Below are 26,467 nucleotides of genomic sequence, written 5' to 3' on the forward strand. Positions count from 1 at the left end.
CATATTTCAGCGAGGAATCTGAATCTTGGAGAGAGTAAATGACTTAGCCAAAGTCACATACTACTGACTGGCAGGGATAGAAAGCCACACCTACAGATTCTGCATCTAGCGCTCTGCCCAATGAACTGTTTGTTTATTGGTTATTCATTAAACTATTTAATTGCGTGTTATTATCTTATTATAGAATTATAATCCTATTATAAGAAAAGATAAAATCATTCTTAATTCTCTTCTAATATTTCAAGGAACAAAATACACTCTTCTTTGTAGAAAGAAAAAAATTCCATGTTAAGAAATACAGGTATGTTTGTTACTACCATATAAATCTTGCATCTTTCCTTGGATCTGTTTTATGTTATGTCCAAAATTATCATTTTATTAATGTTGGTGCAGGTGAGGTTTCAGAAGAGGAGAATTGCTGATACTCTTTCCTCCACTCTTCTCTTAAAGAGCAGAAAGGACTCAAAAATGTATGAATTTTGAAATTAAGCCAACTGGATTTTAATTCCAATATTACCACATTTTTCTACCCCTAGAAAAGTCAGTGTCTGAATCTGTTTCCTTACCTGTTAAACTGGCTAGTAAATCTTACGCCACAGGATTACTGAGGATTGGATAAATGATATAAAAAAATATGGGACTGTGGGGACAATTCAGTATCATTTCTTACTTCTGTTAACTCATCCATCCACAGCCAAGAAAACAGCCCTTCTGTGTTTAGCCCTAGTTCAAACTTCATTGCATGCTTTTGTTTGGTGTTGATTTGGTGAAATAATGAGAAGTTAATCCTGGTAAACGTGGAGGATTGGCCACACCCCTCAGTCCCTGCTGAAACCTTTACTACACAAACACATGTTTATTGTTGTTCATGCATGAGTCAAAGAATTATTTAGTCTTGCTAGTTATTTAGCTCCTCAGTTCACACGTATTTTGCAACTTTTCAAATGTTGCAATCTTCCAATATTTTCCGTCAGTCCTTTAAAGTAAGAGAAAAATGACATTCATTTTTATTGTTTCAAAACAAGTTACTTACGTGATTTCATATTAGGTTTTGTAATAGCAGAGAAAATAGTGAAAAACAGCTCAACTTACAACTACCATCTTCCCATCCACCAGCTTTCTTCGGATGGTGGCTTCTTTGCCATGCCAGTCCTGAACTTGAACCAAGGAGTCGTTGTCTAAGATTATGGTACTCTGAAAAACAAACAGGACCTAATTCAGATTTGAACATTAACATGTTATCAGGTGTCAATGTTTTTCAGCTGTTGTGATGCTCTCAGGGAGTTCCAGGGTGGTATTTATATTCCATTTATTTGAAGACTTTTCCAGCAGTTAATTTGTTGGTGATTCTTCTGGTGGGAAAAACATTTTACAACAGTAAATACATAATAACTTGAAAATTAAGTGAAACTATCTTTTCCATCTTTTGTCATATAGGCAAGGTATTATCATTTGAATAAAGAGCTACAAGCAAATTCAACTTCAGAATATACATGAGGCTAATTCAAACTCCCACTGGTAGAGCCTAAGAAGAAAAATCTTCCTGTTTTCCTTCCCAAGCAGTATTTTTGTTATAGTAGTTTTTAAAAAAATAAACCCAGCATAGAAATCTTTTTAAAACATTTTTCATCAAAATCTTCTCATTTTATATCAAACATGAATTTGAGATCTCATATTAAGTTAGTAACTATCCTTTCATGTGATATACTTAAAATAGCTTATTTTAGGATATTCCCCTCCAATGAGATCAACAATCTCCTCTTAGTTCATTTTCAAACATTGACTATGTATGGAGCACTTATTACGTACCAGGCACTGGATTCTGTGAAACAAGTGAGAAATAATGTCTTTAATGTCTTGGAGATATTTACCTTCAAGGGTGAAGAAACAAGTGATAAGCAATAAACAGAAATAAAATAAGAACTATGAGTAAACTGGTGTGTTGCAGTTGGAGCTGTGAGAAGGAGTGAAACCTGAATGTGTCACTTCCAAGCTGAGATAATAAAAAGCTCTCTCTCTCTCTCTCTCTCTCTCTCTCTCTCTCTCTCTCTCTCTCCCCTCTGCCTTTCTCTCCCTCCCTATGTCTTGTTGTCCCAGGAGACTGCAAGTTAGTTCCAAGGTAGCTAAAACTTCTTTGGCCTGGAACCCTGAGAGATTAAGCAGGACAGAAATCCTGTACACACACACACACACACACACACACACACACACACACACACACTCCCTCAGTTCCACCCCCAACATTGCCTGTGTATTGAGTTACAAATAATCCCCCATTGTATTAAGTCACTAAGAGCTTGTGATTCATCTGTTATGGAGGCATAGCGTTGCCTATACCAGCCGACACACGTTTTATTCATTGTGTTTCTATGTACAGGAGGAGACAACTTTTGTTTCTGAGAGGACTAAATGGTAATCTTAAAAAAATGATTCTCAAAATGTGAACTGCTAAGGTATTTCATTCAAAGTTGTTAAAAATGCATGTGCAGGTGCTCACCCCAGATATCAGTGCCCCAAGGTACGGGACTGAGCAGTAAGCACTTTCCATAAGCGTCCCAAGAACTTTCTATGTGTGTTAACGCTCAGTATCTTCAGACTTAAGTTTTAGCCTAAAGTGTTTGCTACTATGGCTAACTTGGAAAATTTTCTAATTAGCCCTTAGGAAAGTTATGCAAAAGACAGTTGTACATCTCACCTTGGTTTTATTGCCACCTGGTGTGGTTTCTTCAAACTCTTCACCAAGTTTAAAGGAGACTTCGTTATTTTTAAAGATGCTCTTGGTTTTTATGGTGATTACATCTCCATTTGTACTGATAGTCACAGTGGGTTTTGCCAGACAGCCCAGCTTCCTACTGGCTCGTCCTATTCCTAGAAACCAGATGGATGGACAAATAGTTAAACCTATTGATGGCTTGAAGAACTCAAGTATTTTGTATCATCCTTTGCTATGGAGAAGATGTGTTACACAGATTTAATGTTGCATGAATTCAAATGTCTCAAGCTAATAATTCTACCATTATATAGTAAAACAGATTTGACAGAAAAAAATGTGTCCAGTTTTTATTTGAGGCAGCCTTGTTTCTCTAGTCTAGTAGTTATTAATCTTACAGATTTGCAGACTCTTTGAAAAATCTGATTAAAGCTATAAATCATCTCTCAATTTTAAAAATATACAATTTTCTCACACAAATGAAATAGTTGGTATAGACTCTTCTGGATCTTTAGCTCTTAATTTACATTCTTATATGCAAATATACATATATATGGTTTGTTTTATTTGTTGTGTACTTTTTATTGTGATAAAATAGATCTAACACCAGTTTGCCATTTGTACATTTTAAGTGTATAATTCAGTGGCATTAATTACATCATAATATTGTGTAACCACCCCTCTATATAAGGTTTTTAAAAATATAAGTATTATATTTCATTAATTTTATATAACTTTCCTTTCTCCTTCGCTTGCATGTCTTGGGAGTTTTCCATGTCAGTACACAGTACACAAGCAGGCATTTTTCATACATCTTCCCCTTTGGCTGCCATTGACAATTAATTAGCTTCCAGTTTTATTTTTACAAGAAATTTTGCAACGAACATCATTGTACATACTGCTTCGTGCAGCACATGTAGAAATGTTTGCAATGGAAACAGTATTCCATATGCGGAAATGCCTAAAGTAAAGTTCTAAGAGGAGATATAGCACAAGAGAAATACTACATTGTGGCTCTTGGAATTAATATTGTAAAGCAGAATCGCAAGACATGAAGTGCTCTTGGAGCCTGTGAATATTACTCATTGTGCTAATGGGAATTTTGCAATGCAGTTAATCTAAGGACATTAAGAGGGAGAGATTATCCTGGATATTCAGACTGAAACCTACTGTAAGTGTAATAACAAGCTTCCTTATAAAAGAAGGGAAAAGACATGCTAGACAACAGAGGAAAAGAAGACACAATAAGAATGGGAACAAAGACTGGAGGGTTGTGAACATACAGAAAGAAATACCAAGCAGCTACCAGAAGGTGCAAAGATGTATGTGAAGATTCTACAAAGATTGGAGAAAATATTTACAAAATACTTAAAAATAACCATACATGTTTATTTTAAATTATTTATTAAAATTAATAATTTTATTTAGTTAGTTTAGAATATGCTATATGCATAGCATTTCTGTATAAGTCCATGGAGTAATTTCCAACCTAGTTTTTGTAAAGAACTGAACCTTAGTAGTAAATTAATCTGTTTTTCTATATGAAAAACTAAAATTGGAAAGTGTTCTTATTTCATACCAGCAAGTTATGTGCTTTCAAAACTCTCATTAATACTGGATATGATATGTAAGCAAACATGACTTACCCAGCTCTTTCATATATTTTTCAAAATTTTCACAAGAAATGGATTTCCACGTTCCTTGAAGCTCATCCACCATTCTGAGATAAACTTATCTTTTAAAAAAGCAAATAAAACAAAATTTCATAACAAAATAATAGAATAACAATAAGTAATATATTGTGTATTTTTATCTTCAAAGTAGCTACTCAGTGTATAAGATATAAGCATTAAAATATGTTAAAATTTAAACATGGCTTCATATGGATGACAGTTGATGCTCTTTAAAATATTATTGAGTAGAGAAAGCAGTGAGAAAAATCAGGAGGAAAAAATGAGGAACACTAAACCTTATGAGTTTTCATTACTGCCATCTAAAGGAGAAAATCACCTAAATGTAACTTAGTCAGGTTCAAAGTGGAAACTCAGTAGTTTTTAGAAGGACTGAATCTAACTTTCCTAGCATTGATTAAGGATCAAATATAGACACCATTCCTTCTCCAGGACCTGCCACATTCATGCAGGTGGGCCTGGGACTCATAGTCCCTGTCTTTCTCTAACCAAAAGTGGTTCAGAAGAGGCCAGTTTATTAGCTGTTCAGATATTTTATATTTTCCTTGATAATTTGAGTTCAAATAAAAACAGCATTTGACATATGACATAAAAATATCATCAGAGGTAGAAAAAAATTTTCAGCTAACTGCTGCTGACTAAAAGATTGAAGTAGAGAATAAAAGAGGAAGAGATTATGGTTTACAGAGAAAGAGAGAGAGAGAGAGAGAGAGAGAGAGAGAGAGAGAGAGAGAGAGAGAGACTGGCGTTGGGCTCTGTTTTGGACAGCTTCAACTTGCAGCAGCATCAGTAGCTTGATCATAAGACAGTGTCCATGGGTGGGCTTCATTTGTGTTTCTACCATATGAAATTCTAAGACTAGACCTAATGCCCACTGACAAAGCCACGTTGTCACCTTGGTCATTCAAGTGATAGACACTGTTGTCCACAAATATGTGGACAAAATCTTCACACATTGATGTTAACTCCCACTTGTCCATCCATATTCTTCTACAACAAACATCTTTCAGTCATTTACAGTCTTTCAGTCTTTCATTTAAGATTCCTGAAAACCTACTGGACTGTTTTGCTTTATCAATGACTACGTATATATTTTTTATCTCAAGCCACCGAGAACTCCACACAAAACGAGAACAGGTACATAACTTTGAACTGTGTTGTTTCCTTGTGAGTTTCTAAAACACACCTCCCATCCCAAGTATAATAAAATCACTGCCAATTTTCAGCCTGCCTTCAGCACCTGTTGACTGAACCACAGAACATATTTAAGTGTTTCCTTCTTCAGTCAGTTGCATGGACCTTTAAGTACATGGGACCTATAAAGGTGTGGGTGCTCTGTCATTGGATTCCCTTATGGTTTCTCGTCTTGCTCAGTACTGATCCCAGATGTACCAATTTAATCTTATGATGGGCTGCTACCATACCTGAATGCCTTTCTGCCTCTATGAGTCTCACAGAACCCAGCTCATAATGGATAGTTCCTGACACATTCTGTCTTAGCAGAATGGTTGAGGATTCCATCTCTTTTGGGCTCAGGTAACATATCACAAACTCTTTCATGAGGCATGTAAGTCTATGTTGCTGCTGGCATGGCTTTGTCCTGAACACCTCCATACAGTGTTTGGCAATCATAAACCTCAAGCTGTAGCCCTAATTTCCTGCAGATCCCTAAAATTTTCCATCCTCTATTGTGTGTGTCTTACCAAGACTTTCTGTGTGTTAGCTACTTCTTGATTTTCTTATCTGATCCACACATTGCCATGCCAGGTGTCCATACAGTCTTGATCTCAACTGATTATGACACAGAGCAGAAGCTTCTAATGCATTCCTGGGATGAACTTGGTATATCACTGGAATGAACACAGTACATTAACATCACAGTATTTCAGCATTCTTCCCCTGTTGGTCTGCTACATCTGTGGTCAGCTGTGTCTGGGTCTGAAACTGGCCAAAGTCTGGGATCTAAGCAAATGATCATGACTTTCTATAGGGGTGACCAACCTTAGCATGCTGCTTCTTTATTCTTTCCAGCTTTCAGTAATATATATTCGGCATCATCCTTCTGGTCAAGCCATATATTTCGCTTTCTTGGATTCAATGTCCTTTTAATATTTTCATGAATATTGCCAAGTCAACTCCCCTCAACTTGCCTGCAGTCTTGCCCCTTGTTATGGTAACTACAGTCTCCTGGCTCCTGGCAGTGAAGTGCTGCTTTCTGGCCCATAATACCTATGATTCTGCTCTTCCATGTGAATGTCAATGGGCCAAACTCTGTGACAACCCAAGAAAAGCAACCACTGAAACTTTTGGCGGTACTGTGGTCTCTCTCATTGGTGCAATCCTGATGGTCTGGTGTATGGTCTATCTTTGGGACTCATATGGAACATAATCGTCTGATTTCTGACTACACATAAATTCTCTTTCTACAGAATGATGCTTTTATTGACCAATTACAAAAGTATAGATTTGTAACATTCTTACAAAGAAGGAAAAGAAAGGCCTACCATACAATTGTTTCTAGCCTTTTTGCATATAGTAAGTCCCTGACTTAACATTCAAGTCGCAAACTTCCACAGATACCAGTGGACCTCATATTATGAACATTCTTAGACACAAATTGAGGAAGTAGCTCATGCCTTTTTCCTGGATACTGTCACCATTGTGCTGTTGTGCACAGTAGCACAGTTCTCAATCAGAGTCCAGTATGTGTGCAAGAAACAAGAAAAGCAGTGATGCTGTGGAAAGGATGGCTAAGAAACACAAAGCATATACAGTGTATATTTGTGTCAAGGGTGTGTAAGACTCACTTTGTTGGGCTCACAGATGGATTTGACTTATGAACATCCTCCCAGAAAGGAATTTGTTCATAAGTCTGGCATTTACTGTGCTGAACTTGAATAGTTTCAACTGAACACTTTGAAGTGTTTTGCAGCTGGGCAAGGTACAGGGCATTTTGGTTTTGTTTTGTTTTTGTAATTATTGGCATGTGAGGAAAACTCAGGATTTACTCATTTGCTATTAATTCAATAAACATTTTAGCACCTAAGTGAAAGATCCTCACACTGGGTCTTTCCCACCACTGGGTATACAATGAAGATTGAAAGAGACATGCAAAGTATTTCTAACTTCCCTAGTATTTCCACATGGATATCTAGCAATATAGTGGGAGTACAAGTTATTTTAGAGCAGGAATTGGCAAACTATGACTTCTGTATCAAATCCTGCAGCCACATGGAGATATCTTTATTAGAACATAGTCACACAAGCTACTGTATGTTATCTCTGGCTGTTCTCAGGCTACAATAGCAACATTGAATAGTTGAAATAAACACATCATGAACCACAAAATCTTAATATATTTTTCTGTCCAACTTTTTATGAAAAAAGTTTCTTAATTTCTGCTTTAGAATCCCAAGTTTTATTATTTAAATCTCGGGGTTGGAACTTAACAACTACTGAGTGTGTAGGCTTTCACTCCAGAGCTTCTAAATCAAAAACTCTGGGAAAGGGGCCTAGAAATTTATGTTTCAGCAAGCCTGTCAAATGACTCTGATGCATGCTCAAGTGACAACCATTTTCCACATTTAGACTCATTTCTAAAGAACAGAATGTACAAGGAGAAACTAGCATCATTAGAAACCTTAACTAAGTGATTAAATTGAATATCACCAGGATCAAGTCACACTGGTGTTATGTACCCCGATACAGTACTATGAAAAGGCATTTCACCTCCACTGTTTCCTAAACACCCATAACCCAAATTTGGTATCAGACACAGGAATAAAAAACTCAGGAAGGGTCTAAAAACACTTCAAAATGTCAAGGTCACGAGTCACAAGAAAGCCTGAGAAACTTCACAAATTGGCAAAACTAAGGAAACAGTGATGTTACCAAGTGAAGTAGCCAAATGTGAGGGGAAAGGTGTCTCAAGTCAGGACTGTAGCTCCCTAAGGATGGGATTTAGGGGTATTGTTTTAGGAAAGGAGCAGAGTAGTCTGAAAGTTGGAAGTCAGGAAAAATGAAGTAGTTTGCAGTCTGCGCATGCACAGTCAAATTTCACGGGTCTTCATGGGATGCATGTGCAGAATATGATGGTGTAACGTACTGTAAAGAGGAGGAGGTACTGTAACATCATGAGGAGAAGTGTGTAGACTCCCTAGCCTTGCTGAGCCATGAAAAAGATCTGGATGGGACCAGATACTCCTGCGTCCTATAGGTGATCCATGCCTTGCAGAGTCATGAAAAGGTCGAGGTGGGGCGAGGCACTCCCACGGTGATCAATAGGTGATGGATTACCAGCGTGCAACTCTCTGGCTTGCTGAGTGTTCTCAAACTACACCAGCCTGGAAATGTGCGTTTAGATAATCAATTCATATGCCATCAGTGTGTCCATTTCTAACCCGTATTTCTTATTTCTTTTAATTTTTTTAAAACTCTAATCTTGCTGTTGAAATCAGAAAAGAAAGAATTTTCCCACGTTTTGTGCAGGATAGGCAGGAGATTAGTGTCTTTCACAACATCCGTGACTAAAACAGTTGCAAAACCTAGGAGACGGAAGAGCTTGGGAGGAAAACAGTGAATGCCACTGGAGGCACTGACCAATACTGTGGAGAAGCAGCCTGTGCCCAAGGCGAACAGGCTTAATTTTTGGATCATCCATAAGAAGAAAGTCCATGACTCTATCAATAGACTTGTGGACTACTTTAATATTACTGCCAACTGAAGATGATTGATCTTAGCATCTTGACTGTCCATAGTCTAAAAACTGCAATAAAATATACAGTAGTAGAACATACTGTCACAGAAGGCAGTGTTTCCATTTTTGGCTTTTTGATCCTTTGTGTGCTTTGTGAAACTAACTTTGCTTCGGGGTAGGCAGGGCATGAGTCATTGTTCCTCCCATATTAACATCAACTGGGAAATCTGAGGTGAAAGGTGATATTCCAGGAACAATTGAATATGATCATCCTTCCACAGGTCTGGGCAGTGTGGAGTGGCTCTCATACGAGAATACGTCATCTCATGCGATTTTGATGATGGCGCCCCTGGGAAGGAACACAAGGTGGAAAACTGGTTTAGCAGCTACAATCTGGTTCAAGTCTAAGTGAAGATGAGAAGCAAGTACTGTTTTGAACTCAATTCAGGAAATTGTTGGCAACTTATGAGGAATTTCGTTTCAGGAATGCCGAAAGCAAATATTAACAATATGGAAAAACACTATGATTTGGTAACCTGTTCATGTATGAGCATGTAAAATTATACGTATTTCAATCATAAATATTAAAAATGTGTAATGCAATGACTGGAATAAACTATATCAGTGGTAATGATATTAATGTTAATTGTCTCAGTGCAGCTGAGTAAACTCTGCTTTCAGTAACTTCATTTTATCTAAAATTGTTCTATAGTTAGAGGAATAAATTCTATCATTCAAAAAGGGATATTCAGTAAGGTCTTCTTAGGCTGATAACATGTGGAAATTCAGAAGTTACTCCCTTCTGATGATGATACCAGGCAGAAAACAGCATTACAAAAGCAGTTTTAACGGGCTTTGGTGGCACACACCTGTAATTCCAGCAGCTGGGAGGCTGAGGCAGGAGGATGGTTGAGAGTTCAAGACCAGCCTGGGCTACATTGTGAGTTCAAGGGAAGCCTGAACTACATAACAAAATTTTGTCTCAAACAACTAAAACAAAAAAAAAAAGGCAGTTTTATAAAAAAAAAAAAGGATGTATGAGTGCTATTTGAATAACCAGTTTAAAATGTCCAGTAGAAAACTGAATAAACATCTGAAGCATAGGAAATAAAAATCTATATGATAAAAGGAAACCCAGTGGACTAGACAAGGAGAGGTGAGTCTGAGGTAGAGAGTAAAGAGCAGCAGGGGCAGAGCTACAGGGAACCTAACATAAATGGAAACACTGGGATAGCAGCTTGTGAGTGGCTCAGAGTAGAGGGTATGTTAGGTTTCTAGGGTTGTTGTAACAAATTAACCTCAAATTGGGTGGCTCACTGTGCTAGAGGTTAGGAGTCTGAATACAAGATGCCAACAGCGACATTCCAAAGGCTCTGGGATGAATCCTTCCTTCCTGTTTCAGCCTCTGGTGGGCCCAGGTATCGCTTGACCTGTGGCTGCTTTACACAGCCTTCTTCCCTGTGAGTGTTTTCTCTTCTGTCTTTTGTAAGAAACTTGTCATTGAATTCAGGGTCCATCTGGAGAATCTAAGACATTCTCAACAATCTTAATGACACTGGCAAAGAACATTTTTCCCAAGTGATACCACATTCCCAGGTTCCACAGACTCCAGTATGAATGCACCCTTTTGGGGGAAAGCATGCAGCCCATACTAAGAACAGGACAAGAAAACTGTGAACACAGATTTAGCCAACACACTTCAGAAGAATTGTAAACAACAAAGAAAGAAACTGGGGCCTCCTGGTAGAAGCAAAAAAGATGGGAAGAGGAAGCAACAACAAAAAGTCCCCAGGTCCCAACCCTGAGAACATTGAACCAGGACAGGTAAATACAAAGGAGAATGAGAACAGCAAACATGCAATATCAGACACGGCACCAGGGAACATAAAGAGATATATTTGGGACCTCATAGATGAGTTCAAAAGTGAAATATTTAGCCAAATAAAGCAAGATATAAGAAGATTAATACAAGAGATATTCAGCACCCCTCAAGCAGACACAGATGGAAGAAGGGACTCAAAAGAAAGAACCATTTGATGAAGAATATTAAAAAAAATATATATAGAATACGTGAAGCAGATTCAAAGAGATCACCAGGAAATTAAAAACTCTATGGAAAGATGGAAAATCAGCTTGAAAGAAACTAAAGATAGATTATCCAAACTGGAGGACAATTTTGCAATGTGGGAGTATGAAAGGGAAAACTTTTAAAAAATAACAAGGAAACAAGCAGTAACAAAACAAAAGCTAGAAGATGACAAAAGGATCTATAACTTGAGAATAAAGAATGGGAATGAAGAAGCTTGGGTACAAACAAAGAAACTACAAAGGCTATTCACAGAAATAATTAAGGAAAACATCCCAAACACAGGAAAAGGAAACGATATTCTGATACACATTCTGATACAGGAAACTAAAAACTCTATTGAAAACTGGAAAAATGCTTTGACAGAAACTAAAGTTAGCCTTTTGAAACTTGAAGAATGATTTATGATATATGATCATGAAAGAAAAGACCTCTTAAAAATAACAATGAACCAGAAAGAAGCAATTCAAAGGCTAGAAGACAACAAAAGGATTCATAACTTGAGAATAAAGCACATGAGTGAGGAAGCAGGAGTAACCAAAAATGAAATACAAAGAATATTCACAGATATATTAAAGGAAAACTTCCCAAGTATAAGAAAAAGAAATGATATCCAGATAAATGAGGCATACAGAACTCCAGCCACCTACAACCAAAACAGAGCTATACTCAGATATATAATAATCGAGATCCCAAAACTTCAGTATAAGAACAAAATATTAAAAGCTGTTAGAGACAAGATACAGATAACCTATAAAGGGAGGCTCATCAGAATAATGGCAGACTTCTTGACACAAACCATCAAGTCAAAAAGAGCCTGGAGCAAAATACTCCAAGCCCTGAAAGAAAATAACCTCCATCCCATATTGATATATCCTGCTAAACTGTCTCTAGAAATTAATGGAGAAACAAGATGCTTCCAAGACAAAGAGGAACTTGGGAAATTCGCAACCACCAATCCAACTCTACAGAGAATACTGCAGGGGATTCTAGAGAGAGAGAAAAGTACTAGGATTCCAGGAACAGTGACAGAGAGGCCTCAGTGAATGGAGCAGGAAACAGAATGAAGAAGATAAGCAGACAACTGATGGCAAAAGAGAGCATAACATGAATGAGGCAGAGAAGATTGTATTCAAAACTGATATGATTGATACTATCAAGTCTGAGAATATAGGCAACTACACTGAAGATGACAAGACTCTACAATACACATTTTGGTTTGATAACTGCCAGTTTTTGAAGTTCTATACTATATACAAAGTTGTGGGTTTTTTTTTTTTTCTTTTTCCTTTTTCTATCGGTACCGGGGATCAAACTCATGACTGCCTGCTTGCAAGGCAGGCACTTATGCCACTGAACTAAATCCCCAGCCCCTAAAGTTGTGTTTTTATTAATACTATTATGTACTGATATATTCAATTATACTATGTCTGATGATATAGCCAATTCTATTGGAAATAACGAGAGATGGGAACCAGGGTAGAATTCTTTGTACAACCATCTTATATGTTTATTTTGTTTCATGTGTTTATAGGAATATGCTTTGTTTTGTTTCTAATACAGAAAGGATAGAAATGCATGTTAAGACTCATGCATGTGTAGAATCTATGAACAGTTTATGAGAGCTGATCTTATGACACATGATGAAATGAACAGATGCTTTGAAGAAAAAGAGACACTAAAATACCCAGTGCTGATCCTGGAGTGTCATAATGTGAAACCCAGCAATAGTATTATTCTTTGTTCGGAGATATTAGCCTGCTTGGGTTTATTCAATCTCAACATAATTGAAGGTATGGGTAACTGCATGTATGTTTAAGTGTATAGGATTGACAACCATGTTACTAAGATTTTGTTGGACAGTTGAACAGAACTGTTTGCAGTCTTGCTGTTTGAATTCCCACTTTACATGTTCCATTTTTGTATCTTGAACAACTATTTGTAAAATGACAATATGTAAACATCAACTAGTGATTTCTTACTGTTTATTTTTTTCTCTGAACGTATGTATTATTTCTACCTATTTTCTGTTTTGTTTAGTCTTTCTTTAAATAAAATTTAAAAAGAAAAAGAAAACTGTGAACACAGTGGGGAGCAGATAATGCCTTTTTGGATGAACCAGGCAATGAGAGGTCCTGTCATTTAAAGCAGAAGGGAAAGGCCTGCTACATTTTGTGTAACTTATCATTCTCAATATGCATCTGGCACTCCTTTTTCTCATTGTAATACGAAAATGAATGAAATCCAACCTCAGCTCTTATGGAGTCTAGTGGGAGAGAGAAGTATGCAATCAAAAGAATGCAAAACATTGTTTAAGTGCCAAAAATAGGAAATGTCCAAAGTATTACAGAAGCCCAGCCAGAAGTAAAGGTGATTTTCTGTGGTATTAAAGCATAAGCAAGGCACTAGGTCTAAGTAAACAAGAGGATGGGACAGAGAGTGAGCAGAAAGCAAACTGTGCTCCAATCTACCCTAGATCCGAAAGCTTAGTTGGTATCCTTGGACATCAAAGAGGTTTTTAAAAACAATTTGTTAAAGTGGACAGCAGTGTGTGTTCTTTTATAGAACTGATGCTCTTTGAGTTGATGAGGGGAACATGGCTAAAGGAGTTAATGATCCGGCAACTTCAGTGATGTGTGCTAAGGAGAAAGTAAAATCTTGAGATTTTGGGCTTTTTTGTTCGTAGAAAAACTGCTTTAAGGGGAAGGTTGACTAAAATGGAATCTAGAATCTAAGACATCTGTCGTAAATTAATATAAGGTATCAGTTTTCCAAACTAAATTCATGAACAACTAGTTCTGTAAAATGCTTTATGAAAAACTGTGTAGTCAAAAAAAGTGGAAAAATGATGAAATCATGAAGTCTTGCCTTTTTTAAAATAAGAGATTGCTTAGTTTCTTGTAACACGCATGTCTGCAAATGTTTTTAACACCCTTCAAAGTATTAAAGGACAACCTTCAGTTAGTACCTTTCCATTTTTAATGTGAGAAGGTGATTCTATTTTCCAAGATTCCAAACTAGGTTTAAAAATGTTTTATAGTTAAGAAAAAAAGGAGGAAGAGGAGAAAGAGGAGAAGAAGGAGGAGGAGCAGAAGGAGAAAGAGCAGGAGGAGAAAAAGGAAAAGAAGGAGAAGGAGAAGAAGAAGAAGTTATAATCGTGGTTTTATTTTTATTTATTTATTTTTTGGTACCAGGGATCGAACTCATGTCCTTGTGTTTGCCAGCCAGGTGCTTATGTCCCTGAGCTAAGTCCCCAGCCCTAATGGTTTTATTAATCAACAGCCTCATTCAAAGCACTCATTCTTCCCCCCAAATTCTCTATTTTAAAGTTCACAGGCAATTTGTATCCATTGGAAATCTCTAGGGAAAGACAGCTCTCAAAGAATACAAACCACTCTCATCTCTGGATTCATCCCTTTAGTCTTGATACATGATCAAGGCACTGAGATCTCACGCTTTAGCATCAGACTGAAATGCCTGAATGCCCTTGGGATCTTGCTTTGCAGCTCCACCAGCTGCTGCCTGGATCACATCATCTCCCCTGAAGATAAGTTACAGATCTTAGTGAGAGTGCACTGGTGACTTATTGAAATAACGCTGGTTTTTATAAGTACCCTCCTGCTTTTGAGTAGCTCTTTGAATGCTACTGTCCCACCAAAGTCACAAGCAGGTAGATTTCTTGTCTGTTTATCAAGAAAGAAAAGAAAACCTGAAAATATGCTAAGAATTGGTTTTTACATGCAAGACAGTAAATGTAGTGTTAGTTCCTTTCTACATTGATAAAGAAAAATATTAACTATGGTGTCATACATTTTAAAATAATTTGTTGTTTAATCTTTTAGAATATTCAACTAATATTTCAGAAAGCTTAAAAATTAAAACTTCTTTAAAAAAAAAGTTGGAGTCCCAAAGTCTTACCTATTTGTGTTTTATGATGTCCGTCTAAAGCCGTTTCCTACTTTCTTTTTATATTCTTGACATTCTACATCTAAGCAGCAGAGTGCTTATATTTGCTAGTCAATCTGCCTAGGACCCTCTTCCTTGGCCCTGTCAGATGGCTCACTGCGTTCTGTAGCTTCATGCTGTGGAAGTACTCTCTGGCCTCCTGGCTGAAATAGTCCCTACTGGTCACTTTCTAAAACATCACAGCATTTCACTTTCTCCTTAACACACATCACAAGGGTTGCTGTAATGTTTATTAACTTCTTTATCAGCATCCTCTCATCACCACAAAGAATGGCAGCTCTATGAAAGGATGCATGGTGATGTCTACTATGCCGAATATCGTGGGAACCTAGATTCCTCTGTGGCACAGATCGGGTGCTCCAGTAACATCTGTGGAACAGACTCCTCTACATGGTCAAAATCTAGCTTCAACTTCCTCCTTCTACAACAGAAAATGCACCTTGGGAGATTTTGTTGAATAACTCTCCCTTGTTAAAGTTGGAATTTGTGTCCTTGTCCTTGAACTTTCTCTTTGATTTTTGCTTGTGGTATCATAAAAATTCAGATTAAAAATCTAACCAATCTTGTCACTTGTTCCTTTGAAATTTTTGAAAACAGTCTTCATATCTTTAAACACACATTAGTGTGTTTAAATCTTTAAATATCTTTAAACACATTAGTTCAGCAATATTTATGGAACACATGTAGAATATTGGCAGTAGGCTAGGTGTAGAGAAATAAAGATGCATGATTAAGACCCTGCAATAAAGAAACCCATTTGATTACTGCTGCACTTAAAAAAGTATGGCTTGATGTTGGAACTTAGGACTCTGGGAAACCAAGCCAGCACTTCCCCTCCCTGGTAAGTGGAAGCAGGGTGGCAGACTGCAGCCCTGCCAGGGGGAGAACTAGCAGTGTCTCCTGAGATCCACGCCATGTTGGAACTTAGGACTCTGGGAAGCTAAGGCAGCACCTCCCCTCCCTGGTAAGTGGCGGTAGTGTAGCCCACTGCAGCCCTTCCAGGGGGAGAGCCAGCAGTGTCTCCTGAGATCCACGCCATGTTGGAACTTAGGACTCTGGGAAGCCAAGCCAGTACCTCCAAAAAAAAAAAAAAATCAATGTATATTATATGCAAGTTGCAGTACACCAAAATGTAATCCACTATTCTGTGCAATTTACATGAACTTAGAATAAAAAAAAAAAAGAAATGTGCATTCGAATATGGCACTAAAATGCCTGGAGACAGAGTACAGCGCACAGACACAACTTCTGTCTAGTTGTGTTCAAGCCTGGTTTCATCCACTGATAATTAGGCTAAAAAATTTACTTGGATTTCTGACATATTAAAAGAATTCAATCTGCTTATTAAAAAAAGTATGGCTTACTATTATACGTATATTAAATTATTCATCATTTCAGAGAGTAAAATGAATCAGGCTAATTGAACTTGGATTATTCACTGGGCTGTATTCTATAGACTTTAGAAAAACAAAAGAAAATAAAATTATAGAAATGGACCTAAGGTCCTTGCACTCTATTTCAGAAAAAGTTTAAATTGTCCATATTAAGGAATAGATTAATTAGTGCTAAGCTATAAAGCCTTCATCATAATTGCTTTTGAAAGGTGTAAGAGAGAAAAAGAGAGAGAGAAACAGAGATGCTAGCAGGGACTAGAAGAATCCTGCATTCCCAAAGGATTCTTCTTTGGACAGGCTACCAGTGAGTGACAAAATGTCAGAAACCATGTGAAGAAAAGCCCAAACTTCACTAAATGTTAATAAAACAAGGAAAGAAGAAGGATATAGGAGAACTAACAATAGTGTTCATTGCTATAAAAATTAAGGAATCATTTGGGCCCCCAGAAGTTGAGACTAATGAACTGTGAACCACAGGCATTCAAAAGATGTGGAAAAGGAGGAGAGCTTTGAACAGGCAGAGATCAGAAACAGGGAGAGCTGTCAAAGGGAATGACATTGCAGGAAATCAGAGAGGAAGGGGAAAAAGGCAGTGGAAAGCCTGGGAAATACACAATGTGCAGGACTTGGGATCCTCAGGAGACAAAGGTGATTGCTGGACTTACCAGTTAGGGACAATGAACAGGAAGGAGATGGCAGAGACAGTGGCAAATGAGGAGGGGAAAAAGGAGGTCAGCTTCACAGTCTCTTACTCACAGTTTCAAATCCAAGCTCCAAAAAGCTGACAGTTAAAAAAAAACAACAAAAAAGAAAATTGCTTTGGACCGTTCACTTGGTGACAGCCTGATCTGAACAAATGTGGGGTTATTTATTATCTTGATTTGTTCTCTTCAGTCAACATCCTCAAATTTTGCTGAGGAAATACACGTTGTGATCAAAACATCTGGTGAATGTTTAAATAAATTTTTTAAAAAATTATATAGTAAAAGACACATTGCCATGAATCCCACTCAAAATACTCCCCCTCACTTCAAACACACCTATCCTGCCATTCTTGGCACTTTTTGAAGCAGTTCTAAAAGTTCTCTTTTGGGAAGGTCATGTCACAGTGTCCTATATACATTCAAAACGTTTATGGAAATTTCTGTCAACATTTTGGTGTGTCTTTACCCACCTTATTTACTGAATCTGACACCTGGCTTTCACTCTGCAACCTCTGATTCTGCCCTAAAATCAAAATGACAGTGAAAGGTAAACTTTTGGAAAACATTCACTACACTGTGGCAGCCATAACAGCTCAACTAAAGACACTCACGAAAGAGAAATTCTAGAACTGTTTCAGAAACTGGCAAGAACAATGCAACGATGTGTTCAAAGTGAGGGTGAGTATTTTGAGGGGGATTAATGGCAATGTGTCTTATCATAGTTTTTAAAGAGTTAAATATTCCCTGTACTCCTGATCACTCCATGTACCCTCTGAGAATAAGACATTGCCCCATAAAATAAGGTAGATAGATGCCTTATGTTAATTTTCTCTATGGAAAATGTCTAGACTCGGATTTTAACATCTGATATTAACATTTAAGGCTTTAGAAAGTTACATATGAGGTGTTGAGAATGAAAAGGTCTTGAACATAGAGTAGGGGCAAAGACAATCTTCAGAGTAATGGAAAACTTCTAGAGAGGAGTGATCTAAACAAATTGTTAGAATGATCTAGAAACAAACAGGGAGAGTTCTCAGTGAACTTTACCGCAGTTTCCACAGTAAAGCAAACATTTAAACGCATTAACCACTCTGCACAGAGATTCCCCACGTCATTTCCCAAACAAGAAGATTTCTGTGAGAAAATGTCACCAGTTAACCTTGCATGGTTTGTTAGTTATTTAAGTTTCCACTTCTTTGCTGTTATATTAAATCAGCCCAGCGGGGACCTACACCCTCCCTGAGTCACAAACATTCAGCTTTCTTTCTGGAGCAGACCTCTAAAGTACAGGCTTTTTCTCCCAGGCTTGTATTACTTGTTCAAACATATTTGTAAGAGTCTTTGAAAAAAAACCTTTAATTTCATTATGTTTATTTTCTAAATAACGAGAAAAAAAGAGTTTCCTGTTCTTCGCAGCAAGAAAGAAGAAAAGCAAAAGTTGAACAGCTAGGAACAAGTTAGCAACGGAAGTGTGTAGTTCTTCAGTGGTAGCAGAGTCCTGACACATGGACCAGGTTCACTTTCATGTCCTGAGTGTCAAGGAGCGTGTTCTCACAGACAGAGTGTATATGTGTGTGTACACATACACTCGCGCACGCGTGCACATGCCATAGACAAATGCAAGGTTCACACACATGCCATACACAAAGAAAAGGACCGTTAAGAGTAGGTTTGTCTCTCCTCACACTTTTAGTCCTGGTACAACGTGATAAATTTGAAGGTCTCTGAGCCGCAGTGAAAAGCCAGCAAGACACTGCAAGTAACATTTGAAACCAAACAAGTTCATTTGATCACATTCCAGTTTCTTAATTACTAGGCACTCATTGTAATAAGAGAAATTGCACATAAATTATAACTGCTTTTTCATTTTGTAAGCCCTGGCAGAAATATTTTAATAAGAATAATTGCAACATATCCTGCAATTATAATTTTCTGTCTTATCTCAGGCCTAGAGTGGGACGATGGATCCCCAAAAGCCAACATTTAAAATCAGACATTATTACATTTTAGTATCAGTTTAAATCATTCACTATGATCTATTATTAATTTCCTATAGCTCATCCATTCACTTCATACACATTTCACATGTACTTTGAGTTTTGTATTAACACTTCTACAATCGTTAGAAATAGAATCAGAACACAAACTTATAAAGGAGAATACGTTTACCTTTGATGAGCATCTACTATGTGCCAAATTAATCATATCATCTAACCTTATTGACAGATGCATTGTTATCCCCGTTTTGTAAACACACACAAAAAAGACAAAGATCTAGAGAAATAAAAGTACTTTCACAAATTCATATAGTTAGAAAATGGGGAAATATTTGATGTATTTAATCAAATACTTAATTTTATTTTATAGTGGAGGTACTGAGAATCAACCTCAGGGTCTTGCACTTGCCAGGCAGGAGCTGCACTGCTGAGCTACATCCCCTGCCTCAGCTACTTGATCCTTGACCACCTCTTACATGACTGGCATGACACTGGGCACCTGAGATATCCCATCACACAAAAAGGGACAAGGGTGCTTCCCTGTCATCGGTTTCACCTGGAGCTGTGGTTCTCTGCCCTAGTGGAAACACACAATTACCTGCAGAACCTCTAAAGAATACCAGTGCCCAAGGGCCAGGCCTGGCAATTAAATCATAACCTCTGGAAGTGAAAATCTTAAGCACTTTTTAAAAATCTAAAATCATCCTTAAACACATCTCGAATTGAGAGTCTTTCAATTTATTAGATCCTGGTGTCTGTTAAGTCACTACTCTCCAAACAGACTGCATACAACTTAGAGATAATGATGGAATTTTTGGGATAAGGCCAGTATTTAAATTGGTGGATTTGAGTAAATCAAATTACACTCCACAATAGGGTGAACCCAATCCTTCCACAATGGGGCGAAACTTTTCCAATCGGTTGAGACTCTTAAAACAATAAACTCTGACCTTCCCCAAACCGGAAGGAATTTTGTCAGCAGACTGCCTTTGGGACTTTGACTACAGATTTCCCTTGGGTCTCCAGCCTGTTAGTCTAACCCTGATTTTTTTTTTTAACCTTTTTGAGACAGAGTTTCACTATGCAGTTCAGGCTATCCTTGACCTCATTTTGTAGACCAGGCTAGTCTCAAATCCATGGAGCTATTCCTACCTCAGCCTCCTGAGTGCTGGGGTTACAGGCTTGCACCACCACACCCAGCGTCCAACCCTCATTTTCGATTTACATCTTCACAATTGTGTGTTATTTTTCCCTCACTCCTCTGTACACACACAAACTGTTGATTCTATTTCTCTGGAAAATTCTTGTTAATACAGAAAAAAAAGTTAGGAAGATGACAGATTTAGTTGGAAGCAGGTCTTGATGGGCAGGTGATAGAGCTGGGTATTCATTTGACTGGGCCCTTAGAATTTTGTGAGAGAAGAATCTAAAGAGCAAGGTTTCGCCTTTGGCACTGAAACACCAGTAGATTGCGTGGGTTAATCCCCAAGGTCTTTGCTCTTTAAACTGGCACCAAGGGAAGAGAAGCATTTACTCAGAAACATGAAATTCACTAGAACAGAAATTGAGAAGTTTGCTAAGCAGTGAGTTTTCTGCACTGTTATAGCAAAAAACCACAGATTTATCCTGGGAATAAAGAACAGCAGGGTAGAAGATGATACCGAATAATGAGGCAGTAGACTTCTATTTCTTGGCACGGGCACCAACGTCATGCCCTCCTGGTATTTTATGACATGTTGAATCTGTACTCTTTTGATGTAACAACCATGAAACATAGCCTGGGGTTTAAAAAATGGATGCAATTATACTTCAGGATTTAAACAAAGAACACTAGGAACTTTATAACCAACTGTCCTAACTTGATTTTCAAAGATTTTTTCTTACATGCATCTTGCATCTCTAATGTTACCAGAAGCACAGGAAGAGATGGATTTGTTTCAAGGGTGTTTTGAAATAATCTGTAACTGTTATAGTGTTTTGAAGCTGTGTAATTAAGTGGCATCTTTCTCTGTTCCAAAGCAGTCTAGATTTTCTTCTTATTTTATCTTGAACCTGTAGTTTCTTTTTCTGGTAGTCTTTTACATGTGGATATTGTTATTAGATGTAAAAGATTTTCCAGGAGACATGCAAAGTGCAACAGTTTACAGCTCTCCTCTTCCCCCACCCATCTTTCACTTAATCATACTGTTTGAATCTCTGTTACAGGCAAGCTTGGGTGAGGATGTAGTGAGTGAAAGAATAGACTTTACATTCCTTGAGCTTCCTGTATAGTACAGGAGTAAAAGGAAGAAAAAATAATCACACGAATCCTTACAAACTTGAAGTGCAATGATTAAAGGGCACACATGGAAATGACAGAGGGAGCTCACTTAGTCTAGAGATGGAAGAGGGCACCAAACAGATGTACCCTTATCAGTGACATACATTTGCTTAGTTCATTTAGTCTCAGTCAATATTAGGCATGTGATGCCTCTCTGTAAAATGCTTTAGAGAATGTCAGCCATTAAATGCCCCAGAAGAGGTAACTTTTCTCATTTGAGTGGCCTGACTACTATTACTGGATAGTAAGCCTGGATAATCTTCCCTTTCAGTGGATAAATAGTGTCTGGGTTGAAACGGATCCCACACAGGGCAAAAATACAGACAACCAAGATATTCTCTGCTATAACATTAAGGATGCCTTCTGGATGCTGTCATCTAAACTGCTGCTGCTTAACCATTCCATGTGTGAACTTTAAAAGTGTCTCTCTTTGAGATCCCCTGTAGAGCTTACATACTAAGCCTGAGACCCATCCCCACACATACCCCATCCATCCAGAGTCTGTTTTAAGTGAAGTTTAAAAAACACTATAGGTGGTCCTAATGTGAAGCTATAATTAAGAACCACCAGGCAACAGTAATCTCATTGCTAAAGTCACTGTTACTCCATTTCTGATGCATATTCTTTGATATTTGGTTGGTCCTCTCTGTTACTGTTGAACTTTTTACAGCCTGTAAGTATTGGACTTCATCCAGAGAGGCTCCCTGCTTTCCTAGAATCCAGGCTCAGGTTGTTGCTCATGATTGGCTAGTGCATTTTACACACTGAAAACTCATCTCATGAGAAGTCTTAAAAGGGAGAATTTAAGGTTCACTATGAAACATTGTGCTTGGATTTGAAATGTATTTAAAGCCTGTACCTTCTGACACAGTGTAGGGGAGATTTAAGTAAAGTATATTTGATAGAATTTTTGGCACGGCTATAAAGATAGAAATATGAAATAAAAGTGACCTTTATTCTAAGAACACAAAGAGAGAACTCCACGACCACTGAGGTCTGGCTTTTCTCTCTGCCTGACATGTGGTATAGGGGGCGTACATATAGCTTTGGTCTGGGGTGGTACCTAAGGGGCATTACTGATGCACAAGTAGCCCATTCCCCATTCATTTCCCACCACAGGTAGATTGCCTAGGGGCAGGGAAAATGACCTCAAGATAAAGTCCCTTGGTTCCGCCTTCCAGTCTCCCACCGCTACAGTGTCCAGAGCAAAATCCTTTCAATATTTACCTCAACAAATACAACAAAGCAAAAATTTGTAGTACAAAATGTCTCTAAATTTTGCACTAGAATGTTGAGAACTTACGTTTCTCTCCAAATGCAACTATTTTAACTATAGTTATGATCCTAAAACTCAAAAGAGTTCTCAAAAATCATTATGGCTTGCATAAATAAAAACAGAGGTGCTTCTATCTTCTAATGGCACACATACACATAATAGCACATTTTACTGGGAAGACACAAAATTGAGCAGTTCAAATTATATTATCCATGGGAGTTGATCTGAGAGAGGTAGGATTGCTTTGTTCAGAAAAACTGCCTGGGGTGGTGGAGGTCGATTGGGCTTTATCAAGGTCACAGAATTTAGTGTAATAAACATAAGCGGCAAGAAAGAAAGACAGTATTACAAAAAGAGAAAGAGCATGAAGAAAAGGAACAGAGTTAGGAGGGAACACCATGAAGTGAGGAAACCGGTCAGCAACATCTACATACGATAGTGTGGAGTCCTGGGACAGAAAGCTGGGTTAATACATTGCCAAGGAGAGACCCATTTTCTTTCCAGACACTACGCATCCACTCAAAAGATAAAATTAGATTATTGTCCTTAAATTAGAAAGTGTTTTGATTCCAGGTTAAGGAGTCTATAGTTTTAACTTCTAGACAGTGAGGACACCCCAAAGCTCCTTAGCAGAGCTTCAAAAACGTGACATTTGTGAATGCTAGCTGGATGACTGCAACAGAATGGGAGAGAAAGACAGGAGGAGGAAGAACTTGGTGGGATTATCTGGCAATAACTTATCAGTAAATTTATGAGAACTTTGGGCTTTCTGTAGACTGTGCAGAGGAAAGCAATAGAATGTGCGTATGAGACAGGCATTTTGAAATAAGAATCAATAAGAATTTATTGTTGGCTGGCTATGTAGGTGGTTAAGACAAAAAAGATGAATCAAAAATCATTGCCAGGTTTAAACCTGAGGGATTTAGGGAATTTGAAGCCTGAGAAACTTTGCGAAGATACTAGGCTCTGGGACCCATGTTATAACATGAGCATAATAAATAATGAATTCTGACAGGCAAAGCCCTCTACACACTTATCTATGTATTTTATCTGTCTCAGAGTGTGCTTTTCTACACTTCCTTGAAACTAACCCTACGGATATTTTTTTAAATCAGGGAACAGCTCATGACAAGAATGCAGTAATTCTTTTATACCATACTGAGTTTGAACAGCTACAGATTATGGAGAATTCCTCTGCAGAAACCTGCAAGTTATTGCATTATCTTGCTAAGGTGTCATAACAAAATTGCACCAGTGAGTAACAGAAGTGTGTTTTCTCACAGTTCTGTAGGATGGAAGTCCAAGACGAAAGTTTGCTTTTCAACGACCTCTCTCCTTAGTTTGCTGGTGGCAGCTTCCATCTGGTTCCTTTATTGTCTTTCACCTAGATTTGCACATCCCTGGTGTCTCTCCATCCCTTTGTAAGGACACCTGTGGCAGCAAATTAGGACCTAGCCCTATGATGTCATTGAAGTTTAATTACCTCTATCGAGGCCCATCTCCAAGTACAGTCACATTCCAAGGTACAGAACATACCTGCGGGGTTTGGGAGATGTGATTCACTTCCTTATAGTCCCTGAGTTCTCTATCATTCTTTTAAAAGTACTCAAGGCTGAGAGTTTAGCTGAGTGGCATAAGTGCCTGCTTGGCAAGCATGAGACAGTGAGTTCAATACCTTGGTGCCCCCCCCAAAATACTCAATATTTGAGAATCAAAGTTAATATATTTCTGAGATACAGGTTCAAAGAAAATTCACTTCTTCCAAAAAGCAGGAGAAATGAATCTATCATTTAAATCCTAGTAATTGCATGAGATAAAAATACATTGTCTAGCCAAATTATCTTTTCATTCCTATAATTATTCCAATGATTTTGAATGAAGGAGGGGAAAAAAATCATTCTCACTTTAACAAATCGTTTCTTTGTCCATAATGTTTCCTATTTGTCACTGTAGTGTCTGAGTAGCTGTGCCTCAAAATATCAACTTAATACATATATTCTTTCATGTAGCACTCTGGGCCCTGTACCATACTATTTCTCAAGATAGAGCAGAGAATAAGGCAAAAAGTACACTGTGACACAACTTTTGCAATGCAGTTTGGGTACAGACAAGCAAACATGCAATAGCAGTAATCTGTGATTAAGTCAGGGACACATTTGCTGCGGGGAGCCAGGAAATCTCAATGCAATGCATTTAGCTCATCTGTGGGATTCAGCAAAGGGATCCCTGGGAGAATGCGGTGTAATCAGTAATCAGGTGGAGAATGGATTAGCATGGCAAGAAAAAGGAGCGCGGGTAAGCTTATTCCAGGCTGAGGACAGTAATTACAGCTCTGCTCCGGACGTGAGAAGGAGAGCAGGTCCTCCAGGGCAGTTGGGAATTCAGTGTAACAGGAACAGGTAGCATTCAGGTATGCAGACCCACACTCAGGAGACCCAGTGCTGAAGAGGGTAAATTCACAGATCTGGTGGAGAAGAGAGCAGATGCTGTGCAGGAGCATGAGAAACTGAAGCAGGGATTTAATCTGGGGAGTGATTGAATCAGATCTGGACTTAAATCTTCAGTCAGACTACTGTACAGAGTGAGCTGGAGGATGGAAAGATACTCATTAGCTTTCTGGAGCAGTTAATAGTGTTAATCCTTGGAAGTAGGTTAATGACAGTGAGATAAGCAAAGCTTAGTAGATTTGTGAGAAATTAAAGCATTTGCTTTGTTTAAATCCCACAAGGGACAGTGGAATTTTTCATGCATTTTGTTTACAGATTTATTCCAAATGCTTTAAATAGTGCCTGGCACATAGAAGAAGACCAATCAATATTTATTGAATGAATTTATTAGATACACATGTGTGTCTTAGTGTCTACAGAAGATATAATTCAGGACTCCTCACAGATACTCAAACCATCAGATTCTCATGTACCCTGTATAAAAATGAAGTATGTGGTAGTTGTAATTTCATATATCCTGTATCTATCCTCCTGAATACTTTCAATCATCTCTAGATTTCTCATAATACCTAATACAAAGTAAATGCTTCGTAAACAATTGGCAATACTAAAGAGAGAAAAGTTTGTACATGTTGAGCACAAAAACAACTTTTAAAAGATGTTTTTGATCTATAATGGATTGAATCCATGAATATAGAATGCTCAAATAAGAGGATCCCAAGTATTTTGATTACCAGTCCTTTTCTTGAGTTTATTCATCGCTAAATCTCAGTGCTTGAAATACTGCTTAGAATTTAGTCACTCAAAAAACATTTAGGGAAAAGAAACCTTCCTTCATTAGATGCTGCATTTCATTTCTAAAAGATAACAGTTTCTAGAATGGTCTTTACTAAAATTAGTTGAAGTCATTTTTCCATAACTTCCTGATTATTAGATATGTACGCTTTCCTGATAGTGACAAAATAAATCTAGCATCTTCCAAATATTTCAAAATGGCTAATATACTAGGTGTTCTCAAGTATTTTTTTCCACATAAAAGATCATTAACAGCTGAACTTCCTCCATATTACTTGGTTCCCTACTCTCTTAATCATTCTTTTCTGAATCCATGTCAAATTTTCCAAGTTGTTTGTGAAATATGGAGCTCTAGTCAGGTGTGGGTTACATGCCATAATCCCAG

The 26,467-nt window shown here is 37.7% G+C and overlaps 1 protein-coding gene across 1 annotated transcript in view; it reads right to left on the reverse strand.

Annotated features, from left to right (window-relative positions):
* Fabp12 (fatty acid binding protein 12) overlaps nucleotides 1-26,467 on the reverse strand; it is a 61,856-nt gene that overhangs the window by 11,521 nt on the left and 23,868 nt on the right. The window contains exons 3-5 of the mRNA XM_063257499.1: nucleotides 4,357-4,445; nucleotides 2,696-2,868; nucleotides 1,093-1,194 (exon numbers count right to left, since the gene is read on the reverse strand). Coding sequence (XP_063113569.1) covers nucleotides 1,093-1,194; nucleotides 2,696-2,868; nucleotides 4,357-4,429 — 348 coding nt within the window. The 5' untranslated portion in view covers nucleotides 4,430-4,445. The remainder of the gene's footprint in view (nucleotides 1-1,092; nucleotides 1,195-2,695; nucleotides 2,869-4,356; nucleotides 4,446-26,467) is intronic.

This window comes from Cavia porcellus, unplaced genomic scaffold, assembly GCF_034190915.1.
Source record: "Cavia porcellus strain 051 isolate PalLab524CR breed Dunkin Hartley unplaced genomic scaffold, mCavPor4.1 scaffold_10, whole genome shotgun sequence".
Lineage (NCBI taxonomy): Eukaryota > Metazoa > Chordata > Mammalia > Rodentia > Caviidae > Cavia > Cavia porcellus.